This window comes from Syngnathus typhle, linkage group LG8 (assembly GCF_033458585.1).
Source record: "Syngnathus typhle isolate RoL2023-S1 ecotype Sweden linkage group LG8, RoL_Styp_1.0, whole genome shotgun sequence".
NCBI lineage: Eukaryota > Metazoa > Chordata > Actinopteri > Syngnathiformes > Syngnathidae > Syngnathus > Syngnathus typhle.
The window spans coordinates 5,211,375-5,235,243 of NC_083745.1; the positions used below are offsets into that span (position 1 = coordinate 5,211,375).

General features: G+C 39.2%; 2 protein-coding genes across 3 annotated transcripts in view; one reads left to right on the plus strand and one right to left on the minus strand.

The window, feature by feature from the left end:
- pik3ap1 (phosphoinositide-3-kinase adaptor protein 1) overlaps positions 1 to 1,873 on the minus strand; it is a 20,250-nt gene extending 18,377 nt beyond the window's left edge. The window contains exon 1 of the mRNA XM_061284531.1: positions 1,726 to 1,873. The gene's annotated coding sequence lies outside the window, so the exon portion shown is untranslated. The remainder of the gene's footprint in view (positions 1 to 1,725) is intronic.
- Positions 1,344 to 12,744, plus strand: fam204a (family with sequence similarity 204 member A). Of its 2 annotated transcripts, none has more exons than XM_061284532.1 (7): positions 1,344 to 1,676; positions 1,941 to 2,031; positions 2,647 to 2,677; positions 2,792 to 2,897; positions 4,193 to 4,282; positions 12,356 to 12,465; positions 12,624 to 12,744. In XM_061284532.1, exons 1-7 carry the CDS (start codon positions 1,479 to 1,481, stop codon positions 12,673 to 12,675), a joined length of 678 nt encoding a protein of 225 aa, XP_061140516.1. In that variant the 5' UTR covers positions 1,344 to 1,478; the 3' UTR covers positions 12,676 to 12,744. The 2 variants fall into 2 exon arrangements, with proteins under 2 accessions (XP_061140516.1, XP_061140517.1); XM_061284533.1 differs by having other exon boundaries at positions 2,795 to 2,897.
- Positions 12,745 to 23,869: the final 11,125 nt, after the last annotated feature.

A 23,869-nucleotide genomic window follows, 5' to 3' on the forward strand; every position in this document is an offset into this window, starting at 1 on the left:
TTTCTGAAAAAAATATTTGGGGTCAGAAGTAATGGATGAGCATAATGTGTATTAATACACAGTTAAGAATTAGCATGGAATAAATTAATGGCGTCTTTCTGTAATTGTCACATTTTGATTGAAATTGTAACAGGTAAAATTATTTTGCTCAACTCTGACCTGGACACGAGTTCAGAAAATAATAAATACATTTCATGAATAGACATTGAAATAGAACAAAAGCAGAAACAAATGCAAAAAATATTGTATGCCACTGTGAATATAGGTCAAAATATAATTAAACGTGTTTGCATTTGAATAGTTTAGGTCTTCAGAACTGTAAGGGGAAAAAAAAAAGCTTTTTAAATAAATTGATCAAATTCTTAACACGTTTGCTATATGGCTCACTCTTGGTCGACTTCACGACACAAAGCGCAGTCTTATAGCAGCTTTGCTATAAGACGTTAGCAAAAGAAAACTTAATGGGAACGAATGTGAAAGAGCAATTTGAGGGTAGATGTGCATATGCCAGTGCTCTGGGTGATACAAGATTTGCATGCTAATCATCCTAATAATAATGTCATGCCTGAAGCAATGAGGGCCAAAGAAGGAAGCTTATCTCACCAGGAATATGGCACAAAAAATAGGTTAACATTTGAAGGCGTCCTTATAATTTATGGACCTCACCTCATTTAGAAGTACATCACTGGAACCTGCAAGTGTCCTTAAAAACTATTTTAGGGGCTGAAAACTAGCTCGGATTGTTGCCAGGAATTTTGAAGAAAATGTCCATCCAGTTGACTTTCTGCTCTGGTGACAAAATTCTTGGGACCCATCTTGCAGTCAGCCCTAAATTCCCAGTTAAAACAGTGGACTGAAGCAGAACTGATGTCTATGGACTTAGTTATCGGTTGGACACTAAGATGTCTGTCATCTAAGACCATACGGTGAATGTCATAATTAGACATAAAGTTAATCAGTCTAATAAATAGATTGATTAAAAGAAGTGTTTGAAATACACTCTGGTTACTGTCACCGGTCCGGGTGAAGGAAAGGGAAAACTGCACAGTATATTGCCATTTCCATAGGTGCTTTAATGTATCAACAATCAATTCTATTCGGAATAGAAGTAAAATTGTGTAATTTTCTAAGTACACTCATATGATGCAAATCCTAACTTTCATCATTTTGTGGGTGCTGCAAGCCAGCAATTTTCTGTACTAGAGTGTCTTATTATTTCTACTATTAATAAAAATATTATTATTATTAGGATGGATGGATTATTATTACTACTACTACTACTACTATTATTATTATCATCCTTAGGTCAGCTGACCAAGTATCAACCAATTGGTGCGCCTTTACTCATGACGTCACCATGTTTACCCGGAAATGTGAGCTTCCACTGACGGCTGCTGTTTAAATATGGAATTGATCGCATAATCGGTCCGTTTTTCCACATTAACGGAATTACGGACTTTGTCCGTAACGTAACGCGTATGAATATGTACAGCGGGCTTCTGCCCAAGGACTTAACAGAAGACGATCTCAGTCCGGATGATCAGGAAGAGGAGCATGAGAGTCAAGTCGTGGAAGTAATAAACAATAACCCCGACGTGAAGACTTCTACGGTTATTAATGCTACAAATGAAGCATCGACATGCTGCCTGCCTGGTATATCCCAGGAAATGTGGCAAGTATGTTGTACTATATAATATATAGTGTCTCAAATAAGCTACTACTCACCGTGCTTTGCAGTTGCGTTGTATTGTGAAGCCCTTTGAGACTGCTTGTGATTTAGGGCTATGTAAACAAACTTGACTTGACTTGACTTGACTATTGTTAAGTCAGCTGGGGAAGACTTCCAATTGCTCACATCCGTGATATACAACAACACAAAAATGCGCGCACGCGCAAATCAATGCAAAACTCCTGTGAACTCACTGTGCTATATGTTCAAGAAATTTAATGATCTGCGTAAGAAGAAAGACGAGAAGAAGATGATGAAACTCCCGAGGAAAAAAAGAAGAAAAAGACGACAATGCAAGAAAGGTTAGCTACTATCGATACCGCATTTCAATTTTTCTTTTTTTTACTCAACTGCAGTGGTGATGGGCATGCATATGGTGTTTATGGGGCACGCCGCCATTAATCATCCACTACACTTTATAATGTTAGGGTTAGGGATTTTTTCAGAACTAAACAAATAAAACAATCAAGATTAAATGCAGAAAATGACCATAACAGAAAGAGACGGGGCATAACTAATCGGAACCATGAAAAACAATTTCACACAACACTACTGTGGAGTGTGCAGGGAAGAAAGATCTTGCATCTATTTGGAGCGAAGCCATTTGTCTTTCAAGAGGACAACTCACACCCAATGATTAATTATCAGTAATGTGGACCACTATTTAAGGAAATGCAGTACTTTATAATCCGTAGACAAGCAACAGCCTAACTAAATGTTATGGTTTACATCTCCTGTATTGTAATTACAACTTAGAAAAGTAGATTTAGTGCGGACACCTTTTGCTTTATTGGTATGTCGTCTAATATTGAGCATTGGTTGAAATGACAGCGAAATAATTCGCGTAGCGAATTTCAAGCTGCATGTGTGTATGTTGATTTGATGATGCTAACAATGTCTCATTTGTCAACTGACAGAAACAGAGGGCAAAGAGCCAACAGAGACGAGGTACAAATCATCCTGAAGTCCTTATCCTCTGCATGACATACAAAAAAAAAGAATGCAAACCCAATATTGTAGGGCCACAAAATGGTGACGGCTGTAACTTTCCTTTTCCGTCAGCAGAGAGCGTCAGGAGGAGCTGGAGAAGCACTGGGACGGGCTAAAGCAGTATTTTGGTGTAAATGATCGATTTCATCCCCCTGCATGTTCCAACCCCCCTCAAAAGGTAATAAAATCCTCGGCTTTCCATCTTATCTGCGAGTGAGTTTTAATACGCAGTTGCTGTTCGTGACACTCTCACATCCTTTTGTGTTTCCATGCCACTGTGCTCTTTCATTGTTTTATATGATATGACATCTGGATTAGAAAAATCCTCCAGGAAACCCAACCTGACATTGAGTCGAATATTAAGGATTACGTTCAGCTACATTTAGTGATAAGATTAGAGGCACGCTCCTTTCTTGTGCGCTTGAGATTAAAGTCAGATGTTAGGGTGCTCCTTCACTGTGCAAATCCTCATAAAAACCCAAATTTTGCTTAGCAAGACGAACAAGGGTTTGTGTAAGTACTGATGGAAAATGTTCCTCCGGCATGCCTCACAAGTTGTTCATTTTTTTTTTTTATATTCAGAAGCATTGGAAACTGCAAGAGAAGCAGAACGTACGCAAGATTAATGAGCATTATAAGTGACCCGGAGAATAAAAGCTGCTCCCATTTTGGCTTTGAAATGATTGTCATAATTATTTTGGCACTATTTGTATTTTATTTAATTGGCTGATTTATTTTCATTCTGACGTGCGCAACTATGAAAAGATAAAGAAGCTGAATGAATCCCAAACTTTTGACATAACTGTAATGAGACAGTCTTCATCCCTCAAATGCAATTTTTGTACATTGCTTTATCCTCAATTGAATTTAATTGCCTAAAAATAATGAATGTCTTAGGATACAAAAGATGTCTGCCAATATTAAAAATGATCACCTTACGGAAAGTCATGTTGAGGTGTGGAACGTTCCGGATGTTTTGGGGGTAATAAACACTATATTTTCCCCTCATAGATTATATTTTAAGTTGAGGGCCACAAATGTTTCATCAAAGGAGACGCAGTTGTAGCAACTATTTTATTTTAATGTGATGATATTTTGGAGCTGAAGGAATCTGGCGGTCTGCTTCCGTAGATAGGCTCATCACAGCAGAACTGCCTCCGCAATCACAAAGCTCTACTTCGTCCCGTAATGGAAATTTGTAATTAAAGTGACATTTATGTTTGGTAATCTCCTGTAGCATTTTTTAAGATTTCCCCACTAATATCCAATCAAAAAAAAAAAAAAAAAGGTTTTCATTTGTAAGGGGGAAATCTACATATTTGTAGTAATGGCAATCATATTAAAAATACGGCCCTGGGGACTTTTGAAGTTACTCTTTGATTTTTTTTTTTCCCCACTGTACCCTTATTCCCCCCCATAAAGGCTGATTTTTTTTTTTTTTTTACCCCCCCTTCTCTCTCTCTCTTCATGCAGTCCGGCCTAGAAAAGAGCATAGAGAGGGCCATCGCTGAAGGGGACACTGCAAAGGCGGAGGAGATGAGCGACAGACTCGCCACTCGAGAGGTACATTGTGCTGATAAGAGATCTTTGGGGTGCTTTGGCTGTGACAAATCAGGCTAATGGATCCGTGGCCATTTCTGCCGCAAAGACATAGAAGAACATAAACACAGCCAGACACCCACCATTCAGTCCTGCAGCCTTTTTTTTTTTTTTTCCATTGAGTTAATGGAAAGCCCTCCCCTTAGTTTTGAAGTGCTGCAGTTCTAAAAGACTTTTGGCTCTGCTTTTTAATGAAGGGTACATTGCTTTAAAGCCAAGTCTTAAATAATTCCGCCGGTATGAGTTTCTTACCTTTGAAGTGTACATGTGCCTAAATGCAGCGCCTGAAGTTTGTAACTCACCCGCTTTGGTAAGGTAGGCATCAAGGATCAAGTGGTTTTGAAAGTAATTTAGCATCAAGTGTAGCCCGAACATGTAATTGTATTTGAAAAGAAACACAGCGACGACATTACTTTTAACTTCCTTTGCTTCATATTGAAACGTAAAATCAAAGTTCTTTGTTTTGTTATATATTTTGCTGACAGCATTCAATTTAGTATTTTGCAATAGTTGCTAACACAACGCAACAATCGCAGCTGTATGTTCTTTTTATTTTATTTTAATTTTGGCTTCAAAGGCACTCAAATTTAATTTAATGGTTACCATAACAATAGTATATATAGCCTCTAATTTATAATTATTAGTTTAATTGAATATACCCCATAATATTGTCAATTAAAATGACTGTCAAGTAATTATTGGTATAGTTATTCATGTTTTCACCTAAATTCTAAGAAAACTGGGCAAATCTGAGGGCTTTAAAGGAACGAAATTGTGACTGGCACCGGCACTGCACTTTGAAAAAGCTTCTTAGGGTGCTGGTGGTTGGTTTTAGTCTGAGCCGAGGTTTTTGCCTCCCTGGCAACCTGCTTTGTGTTTTGCCAGAATGATGATGGGACCTGACAGCAGTCTGGCATCCTCTTCTACTTGTTTAGCCGTGATAATTTCATTCCCAGTGAAGTGACCAATTAGAATTCCGGGGAATTTACTGTAAATGTGGTAAAAAAAACAAAACTTCTATGGCTATAACTTTTGAACTTCAACCCAGATCTATAATATTCAAAGATGCACGAAGCAAAAATATGTGACAAATATTTTGAGGATCAATAGTCCAGAATCAATTTCAAGGTTCTAATTGAGTGGGCTCATTTGGTACGCAATGGCTTAAATCTTTAATTTGTTTATGCTCGTAAGACCAAGACAAGATTGTGGCAGGCTTTTTTTTTTTCCTCCCAGAAACAATACAAACAGGTTTTCCTAGCAAAAGATGCAAAAGCATTCTGACAGCTGTGAAGAACTAAAGAGGCCCGTTTGTCCCTCCAGGCATTGTTTTGTCAAGAAAATGCCCTGACGTGTTGATGACATGATTTATTCTGAGCCAAAGAGAAGGAAACAGAAAGCTGGCTGTCAGCATCAGCAATTTTTATCGTTGTGTGCTGCATTACACAATTTAATCGTTTACTGTTTTTTAATTGATCATTGCAACTCTTTGTTAACAAAACTTTTGAAATTCATAACAAATTGGAGCATTCCATCCGCCGCCAGCAATGTTCAAAGACAAAGTAAAGCGATCACATTGCCTCTTTAGTACCAAACGATCACAAGCGTCTTCATGGCTTAGACAAAGCCCCTTAATGTATTCGTTTAAAATGTGCAGTTCAGGGCTCTTCCCTCCTAAAGATGTCTCTCGCTTCTTCTCATCGTGGTAATACTGCTTTTTAAATAAGCCACTGAACTCCCAAATGTAAAAAAAAAAAAAATCCATGTACCTTAGTGGTGCACATTTGAAGGTCCAAGTCCTCCTATTAAGCAGACAGGTTCTCCAGCTTTTAATAAATGCACATCCTTTTGCACTTTTCAGTTTCATGTGGGCTAATTAATTCTGTAATTAGCATAACATGGAGTGACTGAGGCATAATGTAGCCTCAAGCTCTGTCAGGAGATGTGATAGTGTCCATTGGCAGATTGATTTTGCAGCTATGTCAGCTAAACCAGGCAGTGCCGGAAGTTGAAAACAAATTATGAGTCAAAAGCCAAGTTAACCTTGCATGAGGGACTGCCGTATGATAATACGATGCAAAACGTACAATATTCGTCGTTTGCCAACACAGCACCCCAAAATTTAAAAACTAAAGTCAAAGCAATGACAGATTGTGATATTGAGCATAATAAAGCATTATTTGAATAACTACAAATATTTTGATATGATTTTGATAACGGACACTTCAGAAGTGTCTTTAAAATGAAGAAGATATACTTTCATAAATATAGTTTATAAATATAGCCCATAAAGAAACTATCAAGTCAAACAAAGCCTGGCTTTGAACTCGGCAATATTCGATCGTTAATCGACACTTTGCTTATTGTGTTCCATTCATCCTTAATAATGACTCACTTTTGTTTCCTTTTTAAATAACAAGTGCAAGTGAGGTCCTTTGAAATTGAGGTTGTCCTTTATGTGAAGGAATGGCTTTCTTTTCTGACAAAAGACTGTCACACTACGTTAGAGAGTCGAGTCTCCCTGTAGCACTCATCTCAACTATTAGAGAGGCATTACCACTTCAAAACATAACTTGGATTCAGTGTACCACAATGGGGGGGGGGGGGTCCATTTCATGACTGCAGGAGCCAAGGACTATGAAAATGGAAAAAAATGCATCGCATGGCCTCAGAAAGCCATAAGGCACACTATACAGCAGAGTTGGGCAACTTAGTTTGGCCGGATTGAATTTTTTTTTTTTCCCTGACAATTCTAACATTTTCATCCTGCGCTTCCTGTCTCTTATTATTATTAAAAGAAATGAATGCTTATTAAATTTTACTTGCACAAAATGACAAAGGGAATTGTTTCCCTCAGCAAATTAATATTCTTCGTATTTCAGCTTGAAAGTTAAATGACCCGATTTTGATTACGACTTAGTTCCATGTAATTCAAATCCAATGTCGTCGTTTACACAAGATGTTTTGATGGATAAGACATGCCACTTAAAAACAATTGGTGTCCAGTACCGTTTGGTTTTATAGCATTTAAACACACCGATGGTTATATAATTTCTCACTATGGCGCAGCTCAAATTTCTGACAGGAAAAGCCTCGGTGTCATTAAATAAAATCATCCCCAACCCAAAAAGGTGCTGTGGCATTTTATCAGGTGACAGCTTAGCTAAAACAAAAGAAGAGTGTTTTGTGATATTAATATTCCCCCCCGCCTGCGCACCTTTATTTTGCCCTGCTGTGTTGTAATAAAATAAATGAGCAGAACATTAATGGAAAGTTGGCTTTATCAGATTTGGACTTTTTCCTCCCCACCATCAGTGAATTAGGCTGACTGGTCCCTGCGCAACCCCCCTCGGGCCCCCCTGTGCTGACTTTAGTCAAAGTCTCCTCTTTGTTCTGTTTCCCTTCATCATAAGCAATTTATCAGTGAATGAACTTTTATTGTATCTCCGGATGACTCACATTAAATTTCCCACCCATTAATTTGAAATGGATTTTAAAAATGGGTACAAAGCTTTTATCAAATGCCTGGGAATCTCATTTGGATTATTGTATTTCATTAATTACTTGAGAGACAAAGCATACTTTTTCAATGTAGATTTGTGTGCTGTTTAATTAATTAGCATGTTTTCTCTTTTAATTAAAGCCATTTTTAAATTGGAGCCCACAGCAAAACACATATATAATTTGTTTGTAATTATGCCTTAATTGGTGGTAGTGAAAGCTTAGCAGCCGTGTTTTTTTTTTTTTTTTTTTTTTCCCATGATTGCCGTTTATTGCGAGTCACTCATTAATTATACTGTTTTCTCTAATTAGCTTATAAAACTGTTGATGGCATATTATTCTAAGTGTGAGTTCCAAGCTTGCTAATAAGCCCACCCCACTCAGAAGAGGCAAGATAATGGATTGTGCACAAGCAAGTGAACTTTTTTTTGTGTGTGTCTGCTCCCTAATGATGACGCGTCACGTCTATCTCCAATCAGATTACTTGAAGAGAAAATTGAGACATTGTTGTTTGGCAGTGTCCTCCCTGGAGTTTTTTGTTTTGGTTTTTTTGCCTGCCATGTAATTGTGTTTGTCAAAGTGGTGGCGAGATTACAAAAGTTCTTCTGAGGCTGCCCAGTGGGATGTGCATTGGGATTTAGCAATGTAATGCTGTATTTCAATTATTCATGTTTTTCAAGTTTATATTGTTCGCAGTGATTTCGATAGTGCTGACTTTAGTCGGCAGCCATTATCGCAGATTCTACAAAAGACACCGGCAGAACTTGCTAAGATTTATCCGACTGCTTTAATGTCTGCCTCCCAGTGTATGTCATTTATCCAGTGTAATTCATTCATTTGTCAATTAATTAGGGATGGGCGAGTATCAATATCACGTATCGGTGACGACACCAGCCAAAGTATCGGTACTTACCAAGACATTAGAATAGAAATTGACATTCATTTCATGTGATTTTAAGAATTTAAAATGATCCGTCATTGAGAAATCAAAAGTGTCAGTGGTATCAGTACTTGGTATCGGTATCAGTGACTACACAAGAACTGAGTATTTGTCCTGGTATCGATCTGAATGGTATCAAACATTCCTCAAATTGACCAGGTAGCCATGAAAAAAACAAAAGCCATATATCGTCTTCGTTTGAAATAGTCCAAATGGTCCAAATGCTCGTCAGATGATTCATTCTCTCTTGGATTGTCTTTTGTAGGATTTGAAACCAGTTGCATGCTTAGTTGATTTCACTTGGAAGGCGATATGGGTGGTGTCCACTGATCTCTTGATCCTTTGACCTTCCCAATGTTGCTGCAACAAAACATGCTTTTCCCCCCCCCACCCCACTTCTGCCTCAGTTTTAAGAAATGATGCCGGAATAACACACACGCACACAACGCCTAATCTGATATTCATTCTTTTCTTATATCACCCTTCTTGCCAAGGTTGACTAAGGCCACATTATTTAGGCATTAAGGTAGTGTGATAAGGGAATTAGGCTGGTCATTAATCGTTTACACGTCAAATGCAGCAGAGCAGCTCGGGGAGGTGATTTAGTGAGGCAAAGCCATATAGCCCCTGTTAATCCACCTCTCGCACGATTTAATTGGAAGAGTCGTCCTGGATAGGAAAATTATGAATGGCTTTAAGGCAATTTTGTCCTTAAAGCCATCATTTATTTGATATTGTTAAAAGACGCTTTCAGACTATCCACACAGAGATGCGGTTTTTTTTTTCGTCGTTAATTGAGGTCTCGTATTTTGTAGCTGTTTGATTTAGCCTTAACAATTATGATTTCAGTTGTGTCATGTGCAGTGCAGCAGGCAGCATTATTTTTTTTTCTCAAATCGCATTAGGGTGCCCTGTTTGGGCCTCCATTTGAATCTCCATGACGACCCAAACTTGAATGAATCTGTACTATTGACTTAACCCTCATCGTGGCCTTAAGCTGCAGTGGCAGCATTGAGCACAATGATGTTTTTTTTTTTTGCTTTGCTTTGTTTGCATTCAAATCTACCAAAGGTCAGAGTATTAATCCTCAGAATAAACCTTCTTTTTAACAGGGCTGTGCACAGGACACACAAGTGAGAGAAACTACAGAAACAGGAACATGATGATGACAGGCACTTAATCATATATTAATATGCATGGCAGTGGGAAGAACTGCCTCTTAGGGCCACATAAACATAGACAGCGGGAGGTTTCTTGTCTCGTGCCTTTGTCCCAGCTTTGTACTTGCGTTCTTATTTGCACTAGCTTCTGATGTGAGAGGATTTGGCACTAACACACATGGGGGAGGACCCAAAAAAAAAAAATCTGGAAAAGTGGATCAAAAAAAGTAAATGAAAAATAATGTCATATTACAGAAAACATGAGAGGCTAATTTGTGCCGACTTTTGGCTAATTTTGTTCTCGCTACAGAAAGAGGAGCCGTCACCTGCTCGGCGCCACAGCGCTGACAGTGCCAGTGATCCATGAAATAAGCTGCCGCTGGCTTTGTTCAGATAAGAATGAACAAATCTGCACAATGTACTGCTCTCGGAATCTCATATTCATACTTGCATGCAGGCTGAAGGAAATAAGCTGTTTGCAGGCTTGATTAATCAGACATTTGAGGGTTTAATTTTTGTTTTTTTTTGTTTCTTTGATCTGTTCTGTCTCCTAGGTAACTTGCTTGACATTATAATGTCAACAGCTTCAGCTAAAACAATCATAAATGAATAAAAGGGAATAATTGCATACATGCACAATATATATATATATCAGAATCAGAATGCCTTTTGTTGTCATTATACATATGAGATAAGAGCTGCCCAACAGTGCAAAATAAAACTATAAAGTATAAAAAAAATATAATAGATGTAAAACTATTTATATACATTTATTAATATGAAAATAGTATGGAAATGTGTTTTAATTTTGGTTGAACAGAAGAGCAGGTGATTGTGCGTAATCCCCAAGTTTTACGGTGCCTCCACATCAAGCCATTTAGTGTCATGCCGATTCATTGGATTGTTCCCCAACGGTGAGACCTCATAGCTACAGAGTTGACATTGTTAATACTGTAATTTAATAAACGTGTGTGTGTGTGTGTATAATCTCGCCGCCACATCGCAGCCACTCTGAAGTATCGACACCAATCCAACAAAAAGGAGAAACGCCGATGCGCTATCTTCTGCTTGTAAAGCTACAGCAAATGCCCGCTGAGTTGCTCTCCAAGAGTAGAAAACATGATTTGGAGAATTTTAAAAGCTATAAAATGGCCAAGGACTGTCATCATCATATGTACGCTCCAGGTTATACAGACATTTTCACAAATCTTGTAGTGGCTGTAAAGATGAATGCCTTGAGGGCCCCGCCACTTGCAGCCAGCCGCAGCCCCTTATCTTAAATCCAAGCAAAGTACCATTAATCTTTTTGAAAGACCTTTATGGCTTTTAATGTATCCCAAATTAGAACATTTTACACCCTTGGTTCCTGAAATATAGTGATAAAAAGCCTTTAGAGTTTAATTTTTCCTGCCTGCTCGCTCTGACCTGCTTAATCCCAGCAAGCATTAGGAGATATTTTACTTTCAGTCTTTCTAATAAAGTTTATCCCTCTTAATTATAATTGAAATATTTCTTTTCCTGCCAGGTCTTTTTTTTTATTTTCAAGTGGTGCAGCGGTGCTACATTTCCTCATTACCTCAAGACCCCCCCCCCCCCCCCCCCCTCTTTTGAATATTACAGAATTACCTGAACGTTTGGTGAAATTGTTCCAAGTTGTTTATCAAAGTTTGCTTCTGCTTGAATAATATGAATGCTTTTATCTCAGGCAGGAGGGGGGATTTTACCTTTGTTTCCTTTTTGCTTGTGTGTGACTGGGGTTATTGGGATTATTCTGCTTCACAATACACTGGTGTCTTCCCCGGGATTTGAATGTTTGCCTCTTGCTGTCACGGTCCTTCTCCTCACTACTGTTTTCAGGGACAGCCTCCAGTATTTCAAAAGTCGCTACTTAGATTTATTATTCACTGTTAAACCACAAATGTGTCTTTAGGAGTCGTCGACTCTTCTTTCATGAGCTGAATTTTTTTTTCTTTTTAACGACGACGTATTTTGAATCATGAACAGCGTGGGACTCCAATTAACGGCATTGTGTTGACATTCTGCTAGTTTATTGGTAACAAGAATTTTTAATTGATTAGATTTGTTGTCACAAACAGGAAGTGGGTTTCTCACCACAGATCTCCGTCAAGTATTTTATCGCTGCAATATTTCAAGCAGCGAAATCCGACGATCGATTGTAATGTATAAACCTACTAAATGGGGGGGGGGAATCCAAAATCTACCGCATATGTAATTGGAAAATTGCAATGTGGATTTGAATTTGATTAATTATTCAAGTCTGTTACATGCCTTGCAAATGTCGAGCCCTGCCGTGGTGTGGAGGAGGCAGCAGAGACCGTGACAAGAAAGCACCCCGACTGTCAGTCAGACAGCTTTTATTTTATGCCTCAGACTGATCTCCATTCTCCAATGGGCCTCTCCTCTGTCTCTAAATAGCTGGCTGTGAAAATCGCCGAAGCCGCTGATTGCCGTGACTTTGTGCAGCACAAACAGGAAGAGGACGCTTTGAGGGCAGCGAAGAAAAGAAAGAAGGAAATAGCTTGGGGGTATGAAGTCTCCGTCCTCATGTTTTGTGTCTGCCATTCCATCTTTCATGGTGTCAAGTGCAGTTAAAATGGAGTTGCTGAAATCTGGATACTTTGAGTCTTTTGTCATCCTCAGATGAAAGCTGCTCGGTAATGCAATGTTTTTTTTTGTTTTTCAGGTTCGAGGCGAAAAAACGATGGGAAACCAAAAGCAACATGGGTTACATGTGACCAAAATGGAAGGAAGATTTTTTTTTTTTTTTTTATGGTAATTCAATAAAAATTGTTTTGTATGGCAAACTGATATGGTTTTTTTTTAATGTTTTTTTTTTTTAACACAGTTAAGAGAATTAGCACCCGCAAGAGTGTGTGTTGGCTGAGGGCGGAATAGTAAATCCATCTAAAAAAAAAAAAAGAAATGGCACATTCAAATTAATTCCCTAGGCGTCCATTGGAGTCTGCATTGTGTTAGTTTTCCATTACATTTCAGCGATTTGAGCGTTCTGGCCTTCAAATTAAATCTGCTGTACATTACTGGATGATGCGTTTATTTATTGCTGTAAAGTGGGTTAATCATGAAGGCGCTCCTTTCTTCTCCCGGGGAAGAGAAAAGAAAGATTAGGCCCCTAATGCAATGTACAGCATAATGTGCGATAGGATTTGTGTGAAGAAAATGAAATTTGCCTGCTGTAAATTGTTGTTAGCTAACATAAACTAGAAGTTGAGAGAAGGGCTGAATGAAGGGGGGGGGGCGGGGGGGACATGAAACGGAGGCTTTGCTTTGCTGTTGGCCGTCTCCCATGCTGGGAGACATACTATTGTTTTCGCATCTCAACAACAGACATTCGTTTCTTGAAGCCTCCACTCAGCACGCTTTGTGTCGATGAGCGCTCTTAACTAGTCGTCGAAAAATGCGACTCTGATCTATTCTTTTTTTTGCCGATCAAGCTGCTTTTCAATGTTTATTCCAATTCCGACAACTGTTAATTCTAAACAGCTTTGTAATGATGATGACTTGTTTTTAGAATGCTTCTGTAGAGATATTTTTCCAATTGTGGGAAATAATTACTTGCTTTAACTCATTCACCGCCGACCCAGTTAATTCTTTTGACGTATCTAATGGCACTGAATGAGTTTCGATAACGAGGTATAAAATCACGTTATTGGTATTTATATTGAACAACCATCGTGTGCGGTTATTATGAACAAAAAAAAAACCTGTATATAAACTCAGAAACAGAATTATGCTGAAGTGACTAACTTTCAAGTGAATCTCCTGAATTTTGTGCCAGGGTACGATGCTGTAAATTGCTTGGAATGTCTGCTAATTAAACTATTAATTATCTCTGTAATGAGACGTGAGTCCAAACTGCGTTAAGCACATCAAAGTACAACATGGGAATCCTTCACTTTGATGACTGCAATGAAAAACATCCTGGCTGAGAGTTTCCATTAACAGGGTCACAGAATGCGGAATTTTAGAGCCTTCTGGATGACTTTGGATATCGTAACAGTAGTTTAGCGGATATAGATTACAAAAAGCGGTTAAAGTATCAACGAGGAAATGTGTTTTTTTTCAATATATGGGTCAACCAAAATGAAACGAGCACCAACATATCCTCTCTACTCTGGGAAGTAGGAAACGTCAATATTAAAATGTGGTACTCTTTATTTCTCTGCATTTTTCCAGTTGACCTTAGTATAATTTTAATACGATAAACCCCACCCTGACTAAAAAGCACCCTTAGAAATCTGCAATACGGTAGGGTGCAAATGACATCTGACCTCTGAACCAGTGAGGGTTCAACGTAAACCTTAAAGATGAATTTGCTAACCTATTTTTTGTCTCTAGATCAAATCACACTTTAGTGCTTATTTTATAAAAAGGTAAACCGACCAACATAGGTAAACAGTTTTGTTTTTTAATTATTTTTTGATTAAAGCTAGCTAGATAGATTTTTCATGAAAGCCAGCTCGATAGAATCGGAAACAAAATATGTGAATATGACGAGCGCCGATTCAAGAAAAGCGTGCCACCCTATCCATAGCATCGCCTGTTATTATTAATCTCTTTGAACACAAGATAATGCCTTGAGCAGAGATGATTCTGCTTTTAAGCTGGAAAATCCACTTTCCCTCCTTGTCATGTGGAGGAACTGTTTTCAATCGTCTGTAACTGGAGGCCAATCTTAGCCCCTGACCTAGGCTGATTTGTTCGGAAACACAGAGACAAATTCCCTGGGCGCATGTCGAACGTCTTCGAGGAAAAGTGTTTGTTGTGTGGAACGGGGGAAAAAGAAAACAACAACAATCCCATTAAATGGTTGGGAGGCTTCTCTGGTATGAAAGGGGGAACATATGTTGGCGATAATAAGACATCAGCGCTATCGCTTGCTACTATCAGCAGGTAGAATAGGATTAACTCATAGGGAAGATTACAAAGATATAGTTGGTTCTCCAAACACCTCACACAAAGTGGAAGCGGAAAGTGTTCATTGGGAAACTTTCAAGAAAAAAAATATGTACAGTATGTGTAGGATTATACATGTTTAAATTGTTTTACATCTGGGAAAAAAAGCTTATTCTTTAGCTGCAATTAAACACATGAAAGAGGCAAGAAAATATTTATATAAAACAAAATAAATAATAAATATAAAAAATAAATAATAAATAAATATACTTTAGAGCATTTTTTAATCTATTTATTTATTTTTATTTTTTTCCAAAAACATGGTTAGCTCTTTGGGTAAATTTAGCACGACATATAACGCATTTGAATCTTTCTCTTGTTGATGGCATATTGGAGGAGTGACAAGCTCTGTGGATGTTGACATACTCAGTTGATTTAATGACCTGTTTAATCTTTACATGTCTGCAGCTCTCAAATGTTTTGCAGGTTTAATTAGCGTAATCACCGCTCGCGAAAATTGTCCACAGGGTTGTTTAATGGGTCATGTTTGTCAAGATGCACAGAATTATAACACAAAAGACATGTCATTTATGCAGTGCAGCAGTCTTCCAGTAATTATGGGTGTCACAATTGATAATTACAGAAAGGATCGGTTCATGTGAAAGCCAAAAGGAACCTCTGTGCTGGGAGGAAATTAATTTGACAGTGTTTTGTATGAACAATATGTCTGATGCAATGGTAATCACCTCAGTGGTAACTAGAGCAATATTTACAGACTAGTAGACACTAACTCACATAAAAATATCAATACAATATTTCATTCTGCAGTTTGACTGATGCGTGGTCAAGTGAAGTTATGACTCAAAATTGAAATTGTGATTCACTTTCCTCAAACTGTGAGATCTAGGCCAAACTAAATTGATCTATAATTAGAAAACTATAGTTTACTCTGTGAGTTACTTATGCGTCCTCTTGATTGCCTTTGTTGGAAATTGCTTTGAAAGCATCTGTTTTATCATTTAGTTTGACTTACGGAATGTAAGACATTAAAATGAACTTTTAATTAATTCTTTCCTTTGCTGCCATGGACTAAAACACTTCAATGACTAAATACGCTGAGCATGCATCCATTATGCGTTCATCTTCTATGTCCGAGCCACATATGGCATTCATCATCAATTTTCAAATAACTTAATTAATATTTCATTTTTCTTTAAGGAACCATTTAACAGTTCCAACAGAGGTAATCACATTTTAAGAAGTGGTACAAAGCTGAATAGGTTTTTGCATTTGGGGAATTACATATTGCTTCCAAATTAGCATCACGTTACACAACATTTTAGTGGAGTTGTTTTTCTTTTGATATTTATCAAATCCAAATAATTGAAGATCTCAAGAGGCAGCCATTTTGCTTTTTTGACAGCAGGTGTCGAATAGCTGCCCCAAAACAACTTTTTTCTGCTTAACTCATATTCCACAAACACAATGTCGTGTATAGGCTATTGAGAAAAAAAATATATATATATTTCAGTTAGATTACTATTACCAGTTTATATGCATTTTTGTATATGTAGCTACTTGCAATTAATTTTTATGTGATTGACAAACTATTTGCTGGTGTAACATTTCCTTGATTTATCCCTGGAAAGTCGAGCTCATGTGGTAATGTGTTGCTGAATTCCAAAATGACAAACACTCGCCTCCTGTTTAGCGGGGCAATTATACGGTGGCGCCATCATTAAAAGGCGGAAGAAACTCGTTACTTCTGTTTTGATACTGGTAATTCTTAATGGACATGACAACAGTGGCACTGTGGCCCTTTGTAAGCTCTTGCGCCGTCTCGGTCGAGCCTCGACTGACTCTCAGACCGGTTGAGCGAGGAACTAATTTGTGTCCAAACCCTAAGGAGCTCCAAACTCTTCCAAGTAATTCCCTTCTTTCAGACTTCGAACGTTGTGTCGACACAAACAATGGCAGCGCTTTGTAAAAGTGATGCGAGAACCACTGCCCAGTATAATTCATCATTTGAATGACAATAGACCACTTAGCACTGCTTAAATTATGTCTGTGTTCTATCGCCACTATTTCACTGTCTTAGCCTTGCGACGACGGACCGTCATTAAAGTCAATCGTTTGTGTGGTGCGCTCTTATCTCAGACTCGGTCCTCTGAGTTTACTTTAGACAAAAACTGCTCACACATGACTTTTCAGCACCACTATGAATCATCTGGGTCATACCTAGAGAGTATTTCAAATGTACGTTAGTACCAGGACAGAATTTGCAAATAAGCAAAATGACACCATTTGAATTCTAATATGGAGGTCTAACAGTCTTGCTGTTGTGAGAGGACACAAACACACTCAAATTGCAGGCAGGGACGTTTGAGGGCAAAAAACGAGAAGTGTGAGGTAGACGTGTTAACCACTAGCCTTCTTCTACGTTGCCACCAACAGGGAGGGGAAATTGAGTTCTCAACATGATATGACTCACCTAAAAGTATCATGCTCACGAGCAGGCAGGTACTGTTCAGCTTTTTAGCCCTCGGTTGACGTCTTGTTCTCTATACAGTGATAACTACCATAATGAGATTTGCCATTAAGAAAGAAAAGAATGAAAAGGACCCCCGACCATCTGCATGGCTCACTGTGGTAAAAAAAAGGGCTATCACGCTGGAATTCAATCACTAAATTATAGCCTCTTTGTGTGTGTAGGTCTAGTGAGTACCTCACACTATATTCATTTCAAAAAAAGACTCCATTTAATTAGCTCTCTTATGTTGAAAAAATCAGGAACTTGTCTGCAAATTGCCTGTTCTATTTGGGATGACTTAAGCGCTGATATAGTCATGCAGTTTGGGGGGGGGGGGGGGGGGGGGGGGAAGAGTACCCCTTCCTCCTCACACACACCCTAAAAAAAAAAGAAACAATTTATGTAAATAGAGACAGAGTGTTTACTTGGAGGAAAGTGAAGCCCTGAACACAGTTAAGCTTGGCATGCTGCAGCCAAAGGGGACCTCTCACCATCAACTTCAGTCTTATTAAACTGATTACCAACTCGGTCTAATTAATCAGAGACAGTTCCCTTTCTTGTCATGTAGAGAGGGGAGCTCTGTGCCTCCGAGTTCCTAGCTAACCCATCTGTTCTCCTCTGGTGCCACTGTCTTCCCATTTCTTCTTCCAGCTTTTGATTAAAGTAGGGGAATGGTAATTTCCATGCATCATCTGGGCCGGCAGGATGCAAGGACAAGTAGCAATTACCTAAAACAAACACAAGCTAAAATTGCTTGAGACGCTAGCGTTTTATTGGAGCTCGCAGAATAAGACAACAGAGTGAGTGCTTATTGCTTGCAAAACACCTTTTACGGGCCATTTTGTTCATTGTTTTGGGACTACTCAGGGCGTAATGTGCATTGACAAATTATGAGGATGGCCCCTTGTTGGATTTAATGTTAAACGTTCTGTGTTTGCTGAAGCATATGTAGATATGTTTTTTAAAATGTGATTTTCGTCTTTCGTTTTAATTTCTCTTTTTTTTTTAAAACTTCAATTAATAAAAATATGTATTTCTCACAGCCGTCTGCTTTGGCATATTGCCATGGCGACATTTATAATGTTGATAAACATAGATCCCCATTGCGCAGCATGGGTACGAAATTCAATACGGATACTTTGTCACTTGAGGGAATATTAGAAGTCGTTTGTAATATTTCGCTTGCCCCCATGCCAAAAAAAAAATATAGTAGTCGACTTGTGTGGTCTTTTTGATGCAGAGTAATGCGCATGCTCCGAACTTAGGTCGTTGCATTCTATTAGTTCACCACTAGATGGCAAGTGCATTTTACACACTTTGCCTTCACGGGAAGTCAACCCAAGTAACAATCAATAAAATATGAGGCAGTTTTTCTGAGCAAGCATGGATATACAATAAGACACAGCGAGAAGATGCTTTGAATGCATACGACTTCAAAAGCTCATATCCCTCGCGCTGGGAAGCTCCTACTTGCCGCTATTCTGTTGTGTCATCTTTGTTTTAGGCTGGTGTGCTCCTCTGGAGAAACTAATAGAGGCCTTTTATTTCTCCAGCAATCACACCAAATGCCAAGTCGAACTGGTCCCTTTATTACTCCTAATTAATGCCCGATTAAAGAGTGGAAATACGGATTCTACCAGTGACTTGTTTTTCCAAGGAGTGCGGAGTTAATCCCCTTTGGATCTTGCGGAATCATTTAAGGATTCGCCTTGTTCTGTTTATCAAATAAACCAAGTAATTAGAGACTTTAGATAAGTAGGCTAAATTGATGCCCGCCCTTTGTCTTCCCCAGCTAGCGCTTGCTGATAGAAACAGCCGTGTTGCTCTGGTAATATGCGGCTTTATACTTGTCCAATAACAATGCCCTTTGTGTTTGGTAGGCTTGTAATTACGCTGGGGAGCCTCCTTGACCTTGCTATGCGCTGCTATCTGACTTTGAAATCAGTGTATTTCATTTCTTAACCCACAAAGATACATCACATGGGACTTTACTGACTTCCCCATGAATGTAACTCAGACTGCATTAGCGCTGTAGCTAGCTTAATCCTCCATTAGCGTAGTCTGCGCATGGCTCTACTGTATCTGCTTTGGCAATGTTTTTTAGTTTCACCTGAAAAGCCAAGAGAGTTTTCTCGTCTGACTTGATTTTGGAAAGTCTTATGTGTCGATGTTTGAATTCATGCTGCAATGATGGAGCGTAATGCCGTTCAGGACCGATCATGTCTGGTGTTGTATCCGTTGTATGTTCCGAGCAGTGCAATCATAACATTGTCCGCCGTTATGATGACTCCATGTTATCCAGATGAAAGAGGGCGAGAAGTGTCAGTTCCAGTGGTACTAACTTTCACTTAGTCTGTGTATGCAAGCGAGGGTTCAATTCTCACTCGGTGATGGTGTGAACGTGAGCGTAGAAGCTTCGCTATCTTTTGATTGAGTGCCGCACAGTCCAAGTTTTAGTTTGCCTTTTACCCAAAGCCAGCCGGGATAGTCAACCCAGAATAAAATGTATCGAAAATAAATGGTTTGACGCAGCTTCTGTAAACACTACGAAAAATGCCAAAAATACAACACGGAATCTGACGACAAACTTGTATCTGAATGAGAAGACTTGTACAGTTTCACATATTGATCTTAATAAAGACTGACTTCATTCTTTGACAGTGGCTCACAATCTTTCTTCAATTTATTTGTTTTTCTATTTCTTTCCGAGTCGCAGCCTCCATATTCCCTCCGTGTAGCCACGTGGTTCTTTATTCTTTGATGGCAGGCCTAACGCTGAGCCTTCCTCTAATTAGATCAGGAATTATAGCCCGGATTAGGTGTTGGAGGGGCATGCCAGTTCTTCTGACCATGGTAGTAGCTATTTGTAGTCACCATTTCAAAGTTATGTGCTTAATGCCATTTGCAACCCTCCCCATCCCCTCCTTGCTTTGCAGCTGCAGGAAGAGTGACAAACACAGTTAATCTCTTGTTTGCTGGCAGCCCATTACAAAGGAGTAAAGAAGGATTTTTTTTTTCCCGCAAACGCAGTAAACACTCAAAATTCAGCATTGTCCATTACCTCTTAAACACAGCAGATAACAAGCGTCATTAATTAAACTGTGGGAGTAAGTGGGGTTACATAAATTAAAAATAATCATTGGCAGCAAGCATAAATAGAATGCTTGTTTAAGAATTGTTTCCTCTGAAACTCCCAAATGTTAGCAATGTAGACTTTGGGTCATCCCCCCCCCCCCCCCCTTTTTTTAACAGTCCTGGGGAGAGGTTTAGTCATGGAGTGCTCTTTTAAATTGTTTTCCACATTTTAGAAGGAAAATGATCAAGTAGGCATTTAATTGCTTTGACAAAATAAATTGCATCCCATAGCTATTGTCTTGCTGCCAAATCCGGCGCGCAAACTCCAAATGTCGTACAATATTTCAAACGTCAGTTACAAGTATGCAATGGTTTGAAATTGATTTACGTTCTTAGCGTGTATTAGCGTTGTTGTTGTCAGAAACCGGTGAGGGAGTTAAACGTAATACATAGTCTTGGTAGCCGTGTTATCATTTCTAATGATCTCATTAAAAGGATTTAGCATGAAGTGCTATCGCTAAAAGTCATCTTCGCGAGGTGCAAACATCTGACGGACACGATCAATTGCATGTTTCGTTTCTATTGTTTACATGACGTGAAAACTGTACCACCAAAATCGTTCAGTACAAAAATGCTCCGAATGATCAGAATTGTATTGAAAATAGAAAATTCCGGTCAGTCAACCTTGTGACTCCAATGAATGACTGCCACAAGCCACTGCAATCACTTTCAAACATAAACAACAGCCCTATTGGGCCATGATTTCCCCTTTGGGAAAGAACCAATCCTCCTGATGAAAAGCGACAACCGAAATCCTACAGAAATCTCCTAAATTCCCAAAAGGTGACAGTGACTCCCTGGTGTTCCAAATTGAGCGGTGGGTTGGACGAACAGCTGCCAAAAGTCACAGTTGAAATCCATATGGCGCTGAATTAATTGGCGCGCGCAGGCCCGGGCTTGATACATCACCTTTTGTGGGTGGCCGTGAAGTGGCTGGAGATTTCGGGTCGAGTCTCGGTCCTCCATTGGACGCTTTCGCGGGGTCTCCTGACATCTTATCCGATGGATGGAGCAAAGACCTTTTGGCACTTCCTGGAAAATGTTATCAACACCAATGACCTCGGCCTAATTTGATGGGCCTCGTGGAAATATTATGACCATTCCACAGTGACTAATCTGACAGAAACGTCATTTCATTCAAGTTGTGTGACATGAAACGCATCATCTCTGGTGTCTTTGCTTTGGTCATAAATAATCAGCGTTCTTTCCCTCCCAGGTTGTTCTCACTGAGGAAAGGCTTGATTGACTTGGACAGCATGTCTCCTGTGGGCAATCTCAAGGGGGTTAAAGCCATCCATGCAAGTCACAGCACACTTAACACGGAGGAGCAAGCCTACAGTACCTGCGCTCGGTGGTGGAAAGTGAAGAAATACAGCGTTCATTTTCAGGTATTTTCTACTTTGAGTAGGTGCCTTACTTTTTTTTTGAACTGCTGTGTAAAAAAATTGAAATGTAAAAAAATATTTCAAAAATAAAATAAAAAGACGTAGGTGAAGTCAGCAATGCTTAGAATATTTTTATTTTTTTATTTAGAGATCTATAAGAAAAATATATTCCCACCATTCACAAATCTAAGTTTGTGTATGTTTTTCTTCATTAAAAACATAAAAAATAACATACTGCTATTCCACAACTATTTGTATCGAGCCCCACCAAGAATAACAAAATCCCGCAAATAATTGACCCCGTCTGCAACATCGTTCACCGGCACTGAGATGATTCCAAAGTACAGCCTTAATATTAGACAGGGTTTTGGCCTGAGGGGTCAAAAAATCAGAGGTCATTTTTGGAATATTCAAAGCACCACTATAATTTCAATATAGAATATAAATTTGATGTACAAGTACTTTGAGTTATGAATTTTCTGTTCATTTTCCATTCATTTCAAACAAATAAGCTCTCAGTCAACAAATTGCCTGCCACCAACTCCCAATCCCCACTGCACCCCCCCGCCCCGCTCCCACCCCAACTTCCAGCCTTGGGAATTTCCATTAGAGGCGTTTGAGTCAGAATCAGCGTACAAATAAATGCAGCGCTCCTGGGAAATCACAGCAACATGCAGATACATGTTAAAACGCAAGAGAGGCTTCTCCGCTGTGCCGGGCTTCCCCAAATCCAGATGTGGCGGACGGGGGGCTCAGGCTTCCACGCCAATAATGAAGCAATTAGCCAGACTATTATGAACACCTGTGACACTGATTGGAACGATGCGGCTCGGTCTCATCGGCCGCACTAAAGACGCCCCGATGTTGCTAAGTTCACCTCTAACGAGGCCTATAATGACAAAGCACGCGTACTCACGCACACGCACTCAACCACGTGCACACACACAGGAGGTTCACATTAGAGGACGTGCTCATCCCACATAGCCCATTACGTCATGTATTATTGAAAGCTACGCTTGTGCAAACACATCTCCGCTAAATTGGGGTCTCAATTTTTCACTTTCATTAAGGTTAATGCAGTTTTAATTGGTGCTTGATTTGGAGCCTATTAGAAGTCATTTATAAGTTCTTTTCAGGGACCTTCCAAATGACGATGGGTGGGATTAATAAAGTAAAAGGCACCGACCGCTTGGAAATGTGGGTCCCTGCTGGAATGATGCGTAGTCTATGGGATTCCTTTTTTCCGCTCTTCCAGCTTGTTTATTTGCACAAGTGCTTTCAGGCCCATTAAGACAATCTACTGAAGAGAGAGCTTTGGCATCATGGATTGCATCATCCGTTCAATGAGCAATTGAAACGGTGCTTATGGCCTGATTAACAAGGACGCTCTGTAAATAGGTTGCGACAGCTGAGGATTAGAAACCATATTATTAAAATGACACCATTTATTAGTATTAGTAGTCGCAGCAGTAACTTTGTAGCTCGTCGATGGGATTCCGGTTGAAAGTCAATATATGGGAATGCTATGGGAATCAAATCATCAATTGGTCTATGTGAAGTTTATCAACATTTTATTTAGCCATTTTTGGAGGTTTTCGAAATAATATGTGACCTAAAACAGATCCCAGAGGTACACCTTAATGGGAGTGACTGTTCCGAGGTCTTACTAGCCGTTGAATCAAGATGAAAATCTGTTTGCAACGTGAGGGAAATCTGTATTTTAATCAACAATCTAAGCACGTCCTACAAAAATTCAAAATGCACACACACACACAAGAATTTCCGCAGCTCATGATGCAGCACCAACTGTGAAAATTGCAAGAAGAAACCATCAAGCTGAACTGCTGACAATACAATACATTGCCAGATGCTCCTTCTGTCTGCACGACATGCTCACTGCACCGAGCTGAATTGTTCAAACACGTAGACGTCATTCCGTGTGTATTTTTGACCCTCTTTGCGGAG